Raw genomic sequence first — 16,893 nt, forward strand, 5'->3', positions numbered from 1 at the left:
TGGCAGCTTTGCAGTCCCACTTTACAGACGAGCCTGAAGTTCAGGGAGCCTAAGTGGCCCGTCCAGGGTCACCTGGTCGGTGGGTCAGTTCTGCAGAGTCAGGAAGTTCCCTCCTCCAGGCTCCCCTGTTAAGACTTCAATGTTCTGTGCATGGTCAGGGCCACACCTGCTCACTGACACTTTAGTGACAATGAAGGCATTGAGGTCCCCAGGAAACAGGCAGAGAGCCACGCGATAAACGTCTGAGCACCCCTCCCTATGCCTCTGCCTCCGCCCCGGGCAGGGGGCTTACAGCTCACCCAGGTCACCCCACGACTCTGCCTACCCTTTGCCTGCAGTCCTGGTGGGCTGAGTCTCCAGCCCCACGGTCACCGCGGTTACCTTCCTACACGTGATGTATAACCCCCCTCCCCCCTCCCCCCCATCCCTCCCTCCCACGCCTTCTCAGTGAGTTTAGTTTTTATCTGGTTAAGTTAAAAGTCTTTACATAATTTGACCATGTAAATACTTTTCACAGCAGAGCCGGAATAGTATATTATGATTAATATCCCCTTTTTCCAGCACCATGATTTTCTCTGAAGCTTAGTTCTGCCTTGTTTGCATTTGCTGGGTTGTCTGTGTATTCACGACTCGACGAGGGGGCAGAGAGAACTCAGTTCATCGGAACCCACAGGGGATCTGGGACAGTTTCCTGCTCCCCTCCCCCTCTTTTCTTTTCTTCCATGACTCCCCCGCCCCGCCCCTGCTCTAACCTGTGCTGGTCATGCTGGTCCTTGGCCACAGCTGCTGGTCACTGGGTACTTCCTCCCTACCGACCTGGGACTTCCCTTTGCCTCTGCCCTAGTGACTCCCTGTTCCCGGCACCAAGCCCTCCCCTTCTGTGGGTTGTCCCTTCATTTTGGTGAAACCCAGCCTCCAGCAGCTTCTTGAGAAAACAGACGGGAGAACTCTGAAGCTTCACATGTTTAAAAACATCTTTCCTCCACCCTCCAGGTCAGTTGATGGTTTGGCTGGGCACCTGAGGCATTCTAGTTGGAAATCTCCCGTAGGATTTTGGAGGCATTTCCTATTGTATCCTGGTTTCTGGTACTGCTACTGAGAGGCCTGTAGCTGCCCGAGTTTTCAGGCTTTTGTGTGTGACCACTTTTCTCTCCGGAAGCTGGTCTGGTCCTCGGGTTTTTGGCCCTCATGGAGCTGGGCTCATCGCTTCAGTTCTGAGAGGTGTGGGCTCAGCGTCTCTGGTGACTGACTCCTAGGCTGTCTGACCCTCCATAGCTCCAAGTAGTAAAATACTGGGCCCCCTGGATGGGCCTTTAATTTTCTTATCCTTCCTGATCAATTTCTTTTTGTACTTTCCGGAAGATTTCTTCCACTTTCCCATCCAGCCCATCTACTGAATGCTTTATGGTTGCTATCGTGTTGCTAACTTCCGAGGGTTCTTTTTACTTTCCGAGCGTTCCTTTCCTTTTTTCTACAGCATTCTCTCCCATTTCATGGGCACGGTATCTCCTCCATCTGGTTTTGAAGTTTTGTTCCGTTCCTTGCATTTTGTGCTTTCCCCAGATTAGTTTTGAATGTTTTAGTTCCCTTCAAGTCAGCCGTTTTCCTCAAATATCTGGCGGTCCCTCAATGTTCATGTATACAAAGGAATCGGAAGCACTGAAAGGCCGTTGGAAGCTCTGTGTGTGGGTGCGGCTGGGGTCCTGCGGTCTAACTCCAGGGGTCCCGCGGCCTCACTGCAGGCCTGTCAGACGTCAGTGCTTTCCTCGGGATGGTTGCTTTTCCTGGATCCGAATCTCCACCCTCTTGCCAGGGCATCTGAGGCTGGCTGCCAGCGTTTCCGGAGCAGAAGTGGGAGGGGTGGCTATTACCCCTCCGTCTGTGAACTTTGCTCCATCCTCTTGTTTTCAGTGAGATGCCCGTATCCTGAGCTATGCCTGCGCCTGTGTCATTGACTGTGCCGACACCCGCTGTCTTCCCTGCCTTCTAGGGTATCCTGCTGATCTCGTTCTACCCACATCTCTTTATCTCCTCCTCTGAATTCCTTCCCCTGCCTGCCTTTACATGTCCGCCCCCTCGGGGTGTCATCCTCCCCCTGTCTCCCCCCTCCCCCTCTTCTCCTATCCCCACACCCTGCCCGTATTCTCCAGGCCTTCGCTGGATGCACTGGTGATTCCCAGTCTGCCTGTCCAGGTAACATGTCCCCCTGGAGCTCTGCACTGGGATATCCACCCCCCCCCCCCCCCCCCACCGGCCAGGCTGCTGGTCCATCCCCTGAGCATCTTGGGTGCCGTCTGTCCAGTGTGGACCTCGTCAGCTTCCTCCCAAACCAGCTCTTCCTCTGTGATGTACTTCTGCTTCCAGTTTAAGGCACCATCCTGTCGACTGAGCCGATTGGTCTAGATTCTTTCCTTCACCCCCCACTGCCTCTGCCCCTCACCTCCCAGCACACAGCGTCAACAGCTAGAGCTGAAGACCATCCTCCTGACGGCCTCTTGGATGTGTTTTGCTCATAAAAAAATGTTGTCTGCCATTCCGGTAACAGCAGCCCCTGCAGCCGGGCCCCCATGCTGCGCCCTGAGGGGACTCAGGATGGAGCAAAACAGGATACTGGCCCTAGAGAGCTGAGATGCCTATCTCAGGAATAATTTCAGTGAGCCCAGACTCTGGCATCTTCCCATCCACAGAAAGGTCCCCAAATATAAAGTAACTCATAACTTTTAGGTCGTGTGGTTTTCCTCAGTCGAAGTCTCGTCTGTTTCACGGCACTGCTGCTGCCTTCATTCAGGTCCTGCTCAGCAGCCACCCTTATTATTATTATTGTGCTGTTGTGTTTTGTATGACTTACAGTCAAATTTTTCTGTATTTGTTTATTATCATTATTATTGTAATTGCCTCTGAACTGGCCGCTTGGTCGCCAATTCTTCCACCCTCGGATCCAGCTTTTATTCTGCAGTCTGCATGAACTTTCTAAAATTCGCATCTTCCTGTGTCACCTGGAAGTTCTACAGCCCTTTAACAGACCTCTAGTAAATGCACGGAGTCCAGGCTCCTTGGCACCTGGGGCGCAGACCAGGTTTGGGGACTTGTCATCACCCCACAGCCACTCCCACATCACCTCCTGCTTGTCCCAGCTTAGTCCTTTACACTCTAGCGAGAGCAAGCTGCCTATATCCCCCCCCCCATGCATTTTCCTGCCACTGTGTCTGCTCAGATCACCCTGGGTCTGTAATGCCCTTTCTCCTTGGTTGCCTGACCAACTCCGATGTTTCCTAAAAACCCTGGTCTCCTCTCAGAGAATTCATCACGCCTCATCAGAACTACAGTGAAGCACATATGGTACCGAGTGTTATTACAGTTGTTTGGGGAACTTTTTATATATTTGTGTGGACAACAAAGCAGGAGGTGAAGGCTCCCGTCTGTCTAGATTTTAGTCTGAATCATGAAGAATTCACATTTATGGAGGTTGGGGAGAGGATAATAGGTGAGGTGTAGCAAGTGTGCGCTTCACCCCGGGTGGGACCCCCTGAATTGTTGTGAGGCGATTGTCCATGGGGGAAGGTGTTGGTGAGAATGAATATCATTTTGTCACAGGCTCTGAAATACCGTGGTTCCCTGGCCTCCATGCTGCTCTGGAACCTTAATATCCTTAGTGTAAAAGCAGCGGGAAGTTTCTTCATACCTTTGCGTCTTAGGCGTCAGAAAACGCCCACTCCCTGCAGACCCCGCTCAGCAGCGCCCTCTAGTGCCGGCCCTTCCCCTGCAGCCCTTTCTCAACATCACCCGGTCACCCCGGAGAGGAGCCGGGCGCAAGAGTCCCCTCTCTGGAAGGATTGTGAGTCCTTGGGGACAGCTGTGTACACACGACTGGATCGGACCCCCCCCGTGTGTCCTTGACTGGGTTTCGGAGGGTCTTGGAGCCCCCAGCCTTGGTGTGCCTGTGAACGTGGATGACTTCCGAATGACGTGTGTGAATGTTACGGATTGCAAAACTTTCCAAAGGAAGTTCTAAGTCCCCCCAAAATAAAGAACCCCTTAACCACTTAGATCCTCAGGGGGACTAAGACGCAGGTACCCTCACGTTAAGGAAGGTAAACAACCACTGTCAAAGCAGCTACATGGGGGTCACAGTAACTGCACTGCAAACGTGTCTACCATAAGCTGTGTTTGTTGGTCTCCGGGTTTGGCGCTGGGCTCAGCCCAGCTCACCTGTGTGGACACGTGTGGACAGCAGGGAAGGCTGAGCGGGTGATGGATTCGGACCCGACTGGGGACGCCTGACTGTATCAGCGGGGTAGGTGGGTGGGGAGGGATGAAGTGTAGAGAAGGAACACAAACGACCGTGTGTACGTGGTCGCTGGGTCACGAGTAAGTCACACACACACACACACACACACTCACGCGTCCCGTTGCGCCCTCTGGTGGCGATGATGAGAACTAGAATTTAGGCAGTTTTCTCGCCCAGAAGGACTGAAGTGAAAATCCCAGTTTCATGCTGTTCCTTATCAAAGTCTCCCTAACTTTAAGGCACATTTTGTGAAACCACAAAGCCACAAAATCCCCAGGTTAGCCATGGCCAATCCACACACAATAACTTGGATGTTAAGAATTTCTTAATTATTCCGGTTTTTGGCTGCCACTAGACAGGAGCAAAAATCATACTTCACTTTTTGTTGATCATTTTTCTATTTTTAAGCTTTATTTGATAGATAAAATAAATTAATCAGGATAATAACAACAATAATCTGCTAAAAACAGAACAGTACTTCTCACACTTTTGGGCTTTACTTTACTGAGGGCTCTAAAAATCTTTTGTTTGTCGGTCATGATTACCAATATTTACCATATTAGAAATGGAAATGGAAAAAAATTTCAATATTGATTGAGTTATTTAATAATTATAATAATAAGCCCATCTTACATCTTATTATGTAAGCCCAAATAGGTTTACATAATAAGCCTGTGTAACATAAAATATTTTTAATAATGTTATAAATAACAAACGTATAAATACAAATAAAATACATTATCATTAGTTACTATAAATAATAGTTTTAATAATAAAATTACAAAGCAAAAATATCTAATAAGGGACTTCCCTGGTGGTCCAGTAGTAAATAATCCACCTTACGACGGCAGGGGACAAGGGAACTAAGATCTCACATGTCACGGGGCAACTAAGCCCGCGTGCCGCAACTACTGAGCTCGCGCCTCAACTAGAGCCCGCGTGTCGCAAACTACAGAGCCCACACGCTCTGGAGCCCGCGCGCCACAACTAAAGAGAAGCCCGCACGGTGCAATGAAAGATCCCGCATGCTGCAACTAAGACCCTACACAGCCAAAGATAAATAAAATAAATAAATCTTAAAAAATATATATCTAATAAAAAGAGTGGCACTGTTTTACACTTTTACAAATCCCTTTAATGTCTGGCTCAATAGAAGACAGCTAGGTTCTCATATCTGCTTCTGAAGCCAACCTGTTGTAATGTGTTTTGTTTGAAGTTCACAAACAGTATTCAGACTTACACAGATATGTAGTTGGAAAAGAGAGAAGTAGAATATTTTAATCATCTTTTCAGAGAATTGTGAATACTCTTCTTGGGTTACTGCATCAAAACTCAACAGGTGGGAGTTTCTTGAAGGTTAGTTCCTATGTGGAATCTGAAACCATATCAATGAAGTCTTCATTCTTCAACGAAGTTGCATGAAAACCCACGTTTATCCTGCACTTTGAATGGATCTCTTACCGGGGTGATTCTGTAACACTGCTCATTGGTCATTTGGAAGACATGCAGATCTTCCCAATGTGAACACAGTTCACACATTACACCGTGAGTTTGTAAAACTTTCATTCTTTGACATCACTGCCAATCTTATCAGAGAAGTCTACATATTTGGGAAACTGTCGAGCTCACAACGGCAGATACAGATTTTCCCAGATTTGCATTTTCTCCTGAAAGCTTGAATTTTTTAATTGGCAGCTGTTTCCCTCGAGGTGACAGGCCCACTGTATTCCCTTTTGAGAAACAATCTACCAACATTGAAGTCCGACTAACTACAGTTTTCAATCAAGTGAAAATGACACGCGCAAGTGGCAGCTTCCATGTCCTCACACCTGCAGGCAGGCAGAGGACCAGCTCCCCGTGTACCAGCTGATTCAACAGAGCTCCCTTAGCACTTCCTTCTGCCTCATCGGGGCACTGTCACGTGAAACTGGCTTTTCCCCAGTGAGTGCGTCGTGGGCAAACGGCCTGCTGCCGCCACCTTGATTCCTGCTGTGGCATCAGCGGGTTTACCTGTGCCTGCCTTTGCTCCACCTGTTCAAAAGTCCATGACGGGGAAGGGGTGGGTCTGCCGGCAGGATCAGGTTCGCCTCTGCCCTGCTGGTTTCCTCAGCCTCCATCGGGCTGCAGTTCTGTGTCTGCAGCATCGTGTCCCCTGCTGGACCGGCCAGGAGCAAGGCGAGGGCAGGACTCTGCGCTGTGGACCCTCCTACACACAACCCCTCTGACAAGGAGAGGAAACGTGGGCGGAGGCCGTGAGCGGACCTCTGGCTGGGTGTCTGCACTGGCGGGGGGAGGGACACACACAGAAGGAGCCTCCGCTTTCCCGAGGCCGCTCCCACCCCTCTGCCCCAGTGTGGAATGTATGGGACCCCCAAAGCCGGCCCCAGAAGGAGGTGCGGGGCTCTGGAGAGGTCATCTCACTCTGGCTGGGTTTTGAGGGAACTTCCTTTAGAACCTCTGATCTGGAGAAGGCCCCTCTCTAGCCAGCTCCGCCCCAAGGTGCCTGCAAAATCCTCCTGGGGTGAGAGTGGTGGACAGAGAGAGTGCACGGCCCTCTGCTGCGTTGGCACCCGTGTCCCCCCGGCACTCCTGGCCCCGGCCTGGACGCGAGGTGGAGGGGGGTGGACATAGCCCACGGTGACCTCTGAGGGCTCAGTTTCACATCCACAAAGGCCCAGCTGCCCAGCTGCTGTCTCTATGTCTGTCTGAGCTCATTGTTGGAGGGGAAAACGGTTCATCACCTGTGTCAATGTCAGCGAGAGTTTGCGGCTGCCCCTCCCTGGGGGAGGGGGCAGCTGGGGCCTGGACACTCCAAGTGCCAAGAGCATGAACGAGAAGCTTCCCAGCCGACCCTTCCCCCGGGCCCCTGGCCATGGGCACCCCGACCATATTCCAGGACCCCAGGAAAAAGCAGGATCCCTCCTGAGTCCTAAGAGGCGAGTTCCTGCACTGTCTGGTCAGAAGACTCCTCTCCGTGTTCCCATCGGTCCTCTCCTTTGCTCCATGAGCACTGGGTAAGCACCTACTGTGTGTCAGGCACTGTGCCGGGCGCTGAGTATACAAACAGGAGTGTGACGTGGGGCTAACACTCAGGTTTCTCCAGATGATGAAACAGATGACGTCAACGGGCTAAGTGCAGGGAAAGACGGATGCACCGGGGCCTGGAGGAGGGCTCCTAGTCCGGTCAGGGTGGTCAGGGCAGGCTTCCTGGAAGAGGCAATGCTCCACTGATACTTAGAGGAGGGTGGGGTGAGAGAAGGGCCTTCTGAGAAGCATCTGTGGCTCCAGGAGCTTTGAGAAGAGGGTGTGTGGAGGTGGGGAGGCTGAGAGGAGGCCACAAAGGGCGGGCGAGCCCCCTGCGGGGTTTCCGTTTCATCCTGAGGCCACGGCTGGAGGAACTGGGGATGGGACCGTGTCCTCATTTTAGGAGGGTGGTTCAGGTGGCCGCAGGATCCCGGAGAGGTTGCAACGAAGTTGGCAAAGTGGGGTGGCTGAGCAGAGACGGCAGAGGGCAGATGGGGGACTCCAGGCAGGGAGCAGGGCAGAGCCCGGAGCTCCGCTGACTGTGGGGCGGGGGCGGGGGCTGGCCCTCAGGTTTCTGGTCTGGCGCCTGGGCGTGGCGATGCCATTTTCTGTGGCGTGGTGACCAGAGGAGGGGCAGGGGCCGAGGGGTCGTGTGGAATGGCCGCTGGGCACACGGGCCTCACCTCGGGGCCCCCGGGCAGGAGACACAGATTTAGTGCCAGGGAGGCTGGAACTCTGTCCCCACTGACTCATCCTCCCCTCTTAGCTCTGGGACTAAGTTCGTCCCTCTGACGAAGACGAAAATCATTTCTGGGAAGAAGGACCAGAGTGAAAGCGGTGAGGGGGATGTCAGGGCACCCAACAGCACCCTCTAGGCCCGGCGTCAGTGGGGCAGGGCCCCAGGCTTGCTATGGAACCCCAGGCCTGGGTCAGTGCCTGGGATGCAGGGGGCCTCCCGCAGGTATGATGAAGGAATCAACGAGCGAACGATGGCGGGGAGTGTGGGCGCCCCCAGAGTTCAGGCTTTGAAGAGTCGGGGGCAAAGGCAGGCGATGGGTCAGGGCAGTTCTTGGCTGGGCTGTCTGTGCCCGGCTCACAGGCTCCGTGGCGGGGGGCAGGCGGACAACACAGGCTATAGTCCAGACCTCCAGCCTCGGGGTTGAGTCTGCCGGGGGGTGAGGTTGGGGGTGCCGACTTGGTTTACCTACAGGGGTTCTTCAATTGTGGTCCCCAGACCTGCAGCTGTAGTAATATCACCGAGACCTTGTTAGAAATGCAAACTTCCAGGCTCTACCCCGGACCTGATGAATCAGGAGCTCTGGGCCAGGGACCCCAAATCTGCACTGACCAAGCCCTGCAGGAGTTCTGATGCCCTCAATCCACTGGGCCAGCGGAGGCCTGGGTTGCTGCACACCACGGTGTCCTGAGGGGACAGAGAGAGGTTAGAAGCCCCATCACTGGGGAGGGGGCGGTATGGAGGGAGTTGGGTGTGGGGAGGTGACATGGGGGGTGCAGGCTTTGGAGGGGAGAGTGAGGAATGCTGACGTCCAGCTGAGCAGGGACTCACCCCCTATCTCCCGGCCCGTCACCGGCCCCCCAGGCCTCCCGGGAGGGGAGGGAAGGGCCCCTTCTCAGGGGTCTCAGCACTGAAAACTCTAAAACAAACCTCCTACAATTTGGTAGGAAGAGAATCAGTGGGTAATTCGGAACATCACTTGTGGTTTTCGTGCAGGGATGAATTATATGGGGCTTGGGAGCCCAGGGCTGGTCTGCTGCAGCCAGCACACTGGCTGGGGACAACACATTAAGGCAGTGACGGTGGCTCCTGTCTATTGCCGGACGTCGCAGGGCGGGGCTGGTGAGGGAGCACAGAGGCCTGGGTGCTGGCCTCAGCTCTGCTTCCGCTTCGCTCTGGGGCCTTTCGCTCTGGGGCCTTAAGGGAGTTGCTCAACCATCCTGGGCCCCATCTCGTCATCAATAAGATGGAGCTCAACGCAGCCCCTGCCTCAGGCCGTTCCTGGGGGGCTGCCGTGAGAACATCCCGGCTGATGGCTGACGTTTGTTAAGCGTTTGCAAGGCCCTCTGTACAGGTGGCCTCATTAAGCCTTGCAGGGGCCCCCGAGGTGGGCGCTTTACCCCCATTTCCCAGGTGAGGAAACGAGGTGCAGACGCTACCCTGATGGGCATCCATGTGAGTGGCAGAGCCATCTGCCTCTGTGCTGCGCGTCCACTCACTGCGTCTCCAGTGCCTTGGGGGGAGCCTGGTCTGTGGCAGAAAACTGAGGGGCGACTCCTTTTCGGTTCTCCGTTCCTTCTACCTCACCTCCTCTGAGCTGGCCCTGGGCTGGCGGGTGGGCTCAAGACAGGGCTGGGGGTGGGTGGAGGAGCCAGGAGGGGCTTGCGGGCTGTCCCTGAGGGGCCCCTGGCAGCAGGGAGGCAGGTGGGCCGGGCCTCGGCCCCTGCTAAGCTGGGTTCCTCCGCCTTGCAGACCAGAGTCCGGCTGACAGGTGTCGGCCATTGAGGTGCGGGGGCCATGGCCCCCACCCACGGCCTCACCGAGCTTTGCTCCCCTGGTCAGACACTTCCTTCCTCGCCTTGTGGCCTCCCACCCTGGGGGACAACAGCGACACTGGAAGCCCGCGGACCGAGGCTGCACCCCCTGCGGGTCACCTCCCTCCCCCCCCTCCCTCCCTCGTGGCCCCTCCCCCTGGTCCTCAGCCCTTTGGTCTGACAGTTGAGCCGCCAAGTCACAGATCTGAGAGGACCCCGGTCACACAGGCCCGGCTTCTGGTCGTGGCTGCCGCCGACTCCCCCTGGACTTTAAAAAGAGGCCCAGGGGAGGCTGCCAGCTTCACCCCGAGGATGCCAGTCCTGGCCCGGTCACCGTACATGGTGAACCCAGTTTATGGATGAGGAAGCAGGGGTTCGGGGGACCCCGTGCAGCTGGGTTTAGGGTGCGGTGTGGACGGCCTGCAGCTGCGGGTGGGGTGAATGTTGGGGGGCGCTGAGGCCAGCCCCTACCCCGGGCCCAAGCAGGGGTTGTTGATGAGGCCGGAGTAGGCACGGGATAAGCTCTGTCTCAGCATCTCACACAAAACAGCACAAAATGGACTTCTAGAGGGCGAGGGACCGCCTCGGGAGACCAACAGAGGGACGAGGTTCTAGGGGTCAGGGCTGGGGCGGCGGTGTAGACGTGTGGATTACTCACCTTACGGAACAACCGGGCAGGCCTGAGAGGGGCCGAAACGCTGGGTACTGGGCGCGGGGTGGGGGTGGGGGGCGGGCGGGCTGCTGCGTCCGCAGGGAGGGGTCTGTGGGCCGTGGAGTCAGTCAGGTTACAGTGTCAGGGTTAGAGGAGGTGGTGCTTGGGTCAGAATTGGGCTAGAGTTCAGGTCCAGAAGTGACCGGCTTTGGGGCAGTGTGACAGGAGCCTGGGGCTGGGGGTTGGAAGGCCCGGCCCCCGCCATGCAGCCTCTTTTCTCTGGGCCGCTGTCCGTCTTGGGCACAGTGACCAGGCTGGACGGTCTTCCATCCTACGATCCTCTCGGAGGTACCAGAGCTGGCCAGGGGAGGCCAGGCCCTGCGGGGGGAGCTGGATTCTGGCTGGGAACATGGGAAGCCACTGGGCCTGGGTAGGCTCTGCTGTCTGAGCTCCCCGAGCCCGCCTGAACCGTGACCACGGGCCCTGCCCAGCATCCCAGAGGGTATTCATTTCCTATTTCCAAAGCTACACAAATTTAGTGTCTCACATTTCTGGAGGTCAGCAGCCCGAAGTCATTCTCACTGGGTGAAAGATAAGGCGTCGCCGGGCTGCTCCCTCTGGAGGCTCTGAGTGAGAATCTGTTTCCTGCCCGCCTGGGCTGCGGCCCCTTCCCGCTCACACCAGCATCCTCCCTTCTCTGGCCTCTGCCTCTTCTGTCATCCCCTACCGCTGACCCTGATGCTCATGCTTCGTCTCCTAAGGACCCGTGTGGTTAAGTGGGGCCCCTATGGACGATCCAGGAGAATCTCCCCGACTCAAGCTCCTTATTTAATCAGATTTGCCAAGTCCCTTTTGCCTAGAAGGAGACATAGTCCCATTTTCATTAGGACATGACATTATGGTTTTTTTGGGGGGCGGGTGGTGCATTGTTCAGCCGACCACGGGGAATTCTGCCTGTGCCTCTCCAGGTCACGGACCCTGATTCTGGCTCTGTGTCTGGGGAAGTGTGTCTGTGCCAGACTTGGCCTCATAGCCCCGGGGACAGCTCCTGTCCACTGGCAGGATGGGAGGGGATTGACCTGGCCCCTGGGCAGATGAGCTCTGAGGTGGGGGGACCTTTTGAGGACAATTTTAAGCAAGCGCAGGGGACAGGCTGCAGAGGCACTGGGACAGACAGCGGGGTCTTGGGGCTGCTACTTCCAGCGGGGGGCCTCACAGCTGGGTGTGGGCAGCCTGCAGCTGGAGATCGCGGGCCTGCGGGTGGGCTCCGGGGCCTCTGCGCCCACCCCACACAGAGGAGCAGGTGCCAGGGCAACAGGGCCTAACAGCCCCATGTTTGAAGGCCATCTCTGGGCAGAGAGCAGGAGAGGCCCGGGAGAGGTGGGTGGGCGTGAGGGTACGGGCTTCCTTCCCTCTGTGGCTGAGCGGGGCTGCAGGCCCGTGTGGGTCTGAGGGTGGAGGCAGGTGGGGTGAGGGAGGTGTGGGCGGAGTCAGGACACGGGGGCCTGGGACAGGGGTCCCCATGCAGCCTGAGGATGAATCGAGCCCCGCTGAGGCCGCGGTTCCTGGTGGTCCCTGCGGAGGGGAGTGTCCGCTGGGAGGGTCCCAGTCACCATGTCTTTCTGAGACCATCTGCTCGCCTACTTTTTAGGTCCTTTTGCCCCTATTTCACTCTTCTATTTGTCAATCTGTTCTCTTTGTTTTTCCTTTTCAAAAAGCGGGATAATCCACGCAGGCGATTCATTTTGTTTTTGCACATATTAAGATTTTGTATGAAAGTTATTGCAAAAGTTATAAACCTAATAAACCAACGCAATTAACTCCCACAGACTCATCCCCAGCCCCCAGATTCCTTCTCTGATCCCCAGCTGCTCCTCTGGTTTCCATCCCAGCCCCTCCGCCTGGGATCCTGTACCGCCCCCCAGCACCCCCCGCCCCCCATATAACCTCCCAGACCCCGTTCTCCCTCCCTGGCAGCCTTCTTGCATGGAGGCTTCCCAAAGGTGACCTGACCAACGCCAAATCAGAGCAACTTCTGCTGGCCCAGAGGGAGGCGCCTCTACCCCTCCCTGGCACTTGGGTATGTCCCCTGAGGACAGCCCTGTCCACGAGCTCTGTTCCCACCCGACTGACACTTGGCTAGAGCTCCCCAGCCTCTTGCTGCTGACAAGACCTTTCCTGGCCTCCGAGAGGGGTCAGCGTCCTGCTTGTCCTGCCCCAGCCTGGGCTCCTGGCCCATGAGATGACCAACAATAATAGCCGCTGGATTAACATAGCAGGCATTGTCTTCCTCTGACCATAGGGTGGGTATTAGGTGTTCATCCATCATCCTAAAAATAGCCAGTGAACAGGTGCAGCCCCTGCACACCAACCCCCCGGATGCTGTTGGCATGTGGCCAGTGACAGAGGGTGGGTCAGGGGACAGAGGGAGTTAGTTTCACCAAGTTCCAGGCACGGGGTGTGGGGCGCCATTTGGAACCTGGGAAACCCACCAGGAGAGGGTGCAGAGCATCTGCGGACCCTCAGATGCCACGAGCTTGAAGGTCAGCTCAGGCCCAGGACCCTCACTGGACCCCCTCAGCACTGTTTACGTCACCCCCAGGTCCAGGCGTCTCCCTGGCACACGTGTACCAGAGCCTCAGAAGATGCCCGAATGTCAAGCCTTTTGCCCTCTTGGAGCCTGGGCTGTGGGGCCTGGTTCCCGCATTCCCTTGTGAGAGATGCAGGGCCAGCGAGACGGCCCCCCTTCCCCCGGGCCTCCCGGTGCCCTGGCGCCACCCCTGCTTGGAGCCCCATCCAGTCTGCTATCCATTCCCCCTTTCCAGGGCTGCCGTCTCCTAGGTGGTGGCCGCTGTGTGCCGAGGCGCCGTGTCCTCCTGAGCCGGGCACACGTGTGTCTTCAAGCCCGCCGGCTGCTGTGCATGCTGCGGTGTCCCCTTTGCGAGGTGTGTGTGTGGTGGGCGGGGGGGGGGGGGGGGGGGGGGGGGGCGGGGGGGCGGGAGGGGCTGCGTCTGTTCTATTTTTACCCGCCAGTTGCTGTGGGCCATAGTTTTCATAGCTTCCCCTCCACTTGCCCCCTACAGTCTGCAGTCAGCCGCAAGGCGAGACCATCTCACCCACGGAGATCCAGGAAGGTGAGTGTCCACCGCCCGGGCAGTGGAGCTGGGGCTCCGGACTCAGGAGCAAGTGAGGGCTCGGATGGCGAAGAAGATGGTCTTGCCTGTGCCACTGGGTTTGTTGGTGGACGGTCCTAAGACAGTCCCACAGCATTCAGTCCCGTAGGGCGGCCTCTGCCCTGCAAGACTGTGGCTGGAGGTGAGCCCCTTGCCCGTTCGGAGCCGTGAACAGGATTTTCCAGGCTGCCCAGGGAGCCGCCGGCAGAGCCTCGAGGATCGTTTTCACACCGCAGCCCAGCCGTCCCGGGAGGGAGAGGGGCGCGTTGGGGACCAGAGGGGGCAGAGGGGCTGTATTTGGAAGTTGAGGGGGAGCTTGGTGAGCAGTGCAGGGGGCGACGCCCGGGTCAGAGGAGAAGGAGGGAGCGGGGGCAGGACTCGGGGGCTGGAAGGCTGCACCTACGCCCGCGCCACCGACCAAGGAAGCCGTCCTGCCTCTTTGTTCTTTGTCTTTGACAACTCACTTGGCGCCCTTTGCTGTCTGCACAGTGGACAGAGCAGGTGCGGGCAGAGCGCCAGCCAGCCTCCTGGCTCTGGCGCAGAAGGGGGGCTCTTGGGGGAAGGCAGGGGGGACAGCACTGGGATGGGAGCTCGAGAGCCTGTGAGCACATCAGTGAGGACCCGAGGCGGGGGTGGGGGGGTGGAGGGGGAGGGTGTCGGGCGGGGTGGGCTCTCTAACGGGGGGCGGGGCCGGGAGACTGTCCCCAGCAGCTGTGGGCGGGCTTTCCTGTTCAGAGCTCAGGGTGCTGGGGGGTCCACAACTGCAGCCTTGGGAGCACAAGCCTTGTCAGCAGTCAGTCAGGGAGGACCGAGATGCCCTTGAACTGAGGTCCAAGATGGGGGTGCGGGCGAGCAGGCGGAGGAAGACAAGCCTGAGTAGCAATTTGTGGTCCCTTCCCTGCTCACACGCAGTCACGTACACACTCACGCTTACATCCCTGCTCACACGCAGTCACGTACACACTCACGCTTACATCCCTGCTCACACACAGTCACGTACACACTCACGCTTACACACACAGGCCCACACACAGCCTCAGTCTCGGTCTCACGGCCTGGCTGGCCTGTCCCACCCATGGGGCCTGGGGGAGGGTAGCCCAGGGGCCCCCACCTCCCACTGTGGGTCCCGTTATCTCCCTCTTGCTGTTGGGGGCCGGGAGCGCGGCTCTCCCACCCTCTGACCTGCCCGCTCCATCCTGAGTTATTATCTTGTCTCTGCTTGTCTTCCAGGGGACCTGTCGAGGGGTCCCGTCTGGTGGGTGTCAGCGCAAGGCTGGGACCCCTTGGCCTGGTGATTGTCAGCGGGCGGGCCGGGGGCGGGCCCGGAGCTCGGCAGGACGCCAGGCCTGGCCGGACAGGTAGCGGCTGTCTAGGGGGTGTGGACACGGCCGGAGGCCCCACCCCCCAGCCCCCAACCCCGCCCCCGACCGAGGACGAGCATGTCCCTCCTCAGTGAGATCTGTGCCCCCGGGGACCGTGCTGCGGGGGCTGGGGGTGGGGAGGGCTCTTCCCCAGCTGCCCTTCCTCTCTGGACCTCCTCGGTGCCTTCAGAGGAGTGCGGCCCTAGAATAAACAGCTGGCGATAAAATCTAATTGCAGCCAAGCATCTCGGGAATGTGTGGACTGTTTCTACTCCCCTCTGTGCCCCAGGGTGACAGCTGAAGCTCTGGGTCACACTCCCTCCACCGGGCCTCGCCCTCCCCCCACCCCCGAGGCAGCGGCAGATGGGGCGTGGTTAAGGCTTTCGGATGGGAGATTCGGGCGGGGTGGCTGAGCCCCACCCAGGCTTCCCAGCAGGAGGGGAAAGGGTGGCGTCGAGGCAGAGGCGGAGGCGGCTCTGGAGGAGGTGACGGTGGCCACTTTGCACTTGTCCTTCGGGGTCAGCCTGCCCCTACCCACACCAGGCTCTGGACCAGATCCAAACCCCTGGCCCTGTGCTCAGCTCTCCCCTGGCTCCATCCCCTCCCTGATCCTTCACTTCATAACCCAGCTCGGGCTCCCACCCCCCGGCCCACACACCGGCTCCCACCCCAGCCGTGCCCCTCCCTCCCCGTGTCGTTGGCACAGTGCCCACCCCCTGCACTGGAATGCTGTCCAGCCCGGGCCAGAGGGTGGTCAGGCCTGGCTGTGGAGCATCCCCCTCTACGGCTCGAGGATCTCCTCCTCCGTCTGAGCCCCAGACTCTCGGACTAAAAGGGGTCCCAGGGTCACACAGGTCAGGGGGCTTCATACTGTGCTCCACGGGCGCAGGACCTCACGGAGGAGCATGGGGGTCCTGGGCTAATGCCCCTTCCACCAGGGCCAGCCGCTCTATTGATTGGACTTGCTTTGAACAAAGGGTTCAAGACCAAATATTAAATGGAAAACAAGTCCTCTAACCCCTGATTTTGCAGAGGGAAAAGCTGGCCCGGGGAGGGTTAGGGTGAAGACCAGAGTGGGACACGGGGTTTTGCCCTGACTCCTGGCCTGACCCCCCTCAGGGCCCCTCACGGACCTGTCCCAGCTCATCATCATCCACGTGAATGGCGCCCCCTGGCGGTGTGCCGTGTGGTGGCTTCCTGTGGCCTGTGCTCACTGTTCCAGACCCTGCCCTCTCAGACCTTCATGACCACCCACTGCCCACAGGACAGTCTGTCTCACCCTGTCATTCGAGGCCCCGTGAGCGAGCACCCACCCCCCAACTCCAAACGCATTTTCTGTGTATCCCACAGGTGTCAGCAAATGTTTTCTGGAAAGGGCCAGCTAGGAACTATTTTAGGCTTTGCAGGTTACATAAGGTTCTGTCGCATATTTTCTTTGCTTTACCGTCTTTTAAGCGAACAGTCCAGTCCTGGCCTGTGGGCTGTAGTCTGCAGATCCTGGTCCTACACACCTGCCCAGCAGAACCACTTTTGATTCTCATCTTGTTTCTTTGCCTTTGTAAGGTTTCTCTCCCCTGTGAATGAGTGAGTAAATGAATGGAGAGAAAAAAGAGTAAACGGACAAGTATTTACCCCATCCTGACCCACTGGAAGGCGATACGTCTGATTTCTCCTTTCTGCTATAGGACCTTCTTTCCCAGGCTGGGCGGCTGACACAGCCCCACGGCCCAGACAGGTCGGGGTGAGGGCAGGAACTGTAACTCTCCCTCATCCATGGTTCCTTCTGCCCCAGGTGCCGCCCCACCGCCGCCATGCCGGAAGTGTAAGTAGTATTGCCTCCCCCCC

General features: G+C 57.4%; 1 protein-coding gene across 3 annotated transcripts in view; it reads left to right on the plus strand.

The window, feature by feature from the left end:
- Positions 1-953: 953 nt before the first annotated feature.
- TNNI1 (troponin I1, slow skeletal type) overlaps positions 954-16,893 on the plus strand; it is a 23,841-nt gene continuing 7,901 nt past the window's right edge. The window contains exons 1-4 of one of the 3 annotated variants that reach the window (XM_029229058.1): positions 954-993; positions 13,340-13,459; positions 13,598-13,648; positions 16,841-16,870. In XM_029229058.1, the coding sequence (XP_029084891.1) occupies positions 16,860-16,870 (11 nt within the window). In that variant the 5' untranslated portion in view covers positions 954-993; positions 13,340-13,459; positions 13,598-13,648; positions 16,841-16,859. Of the gene's footprint in view, positions 994-7,146; positions 7,303-13,339; positions 13,460-13,597; positions 13,649-16,840; positions 16,871-16,893 lie in introns of those variants that run through there. The other 2 variants (XM_029229059.1, XM_029229061.1) reach the window with 2 other exon arrangements.

The sequence above is a fragment of the Monodon monoceros genome, unplaced genomic scaffold, assembly GCF_005190385.1.
Source record: "Monodon monoceros isolate NGI ecotype Baffin Bay Population unplaced genomic scaffold, NGI_Narwhal_1 Super_Scaffold_18, whole genome shotgun sequence".
Classification (NCBI taxonomy): Eukaryota; Metazoa; Chordata; class Mammalia; order Artiodactyla; family Monodontidae; genus Monodon; species Monodon monoceros.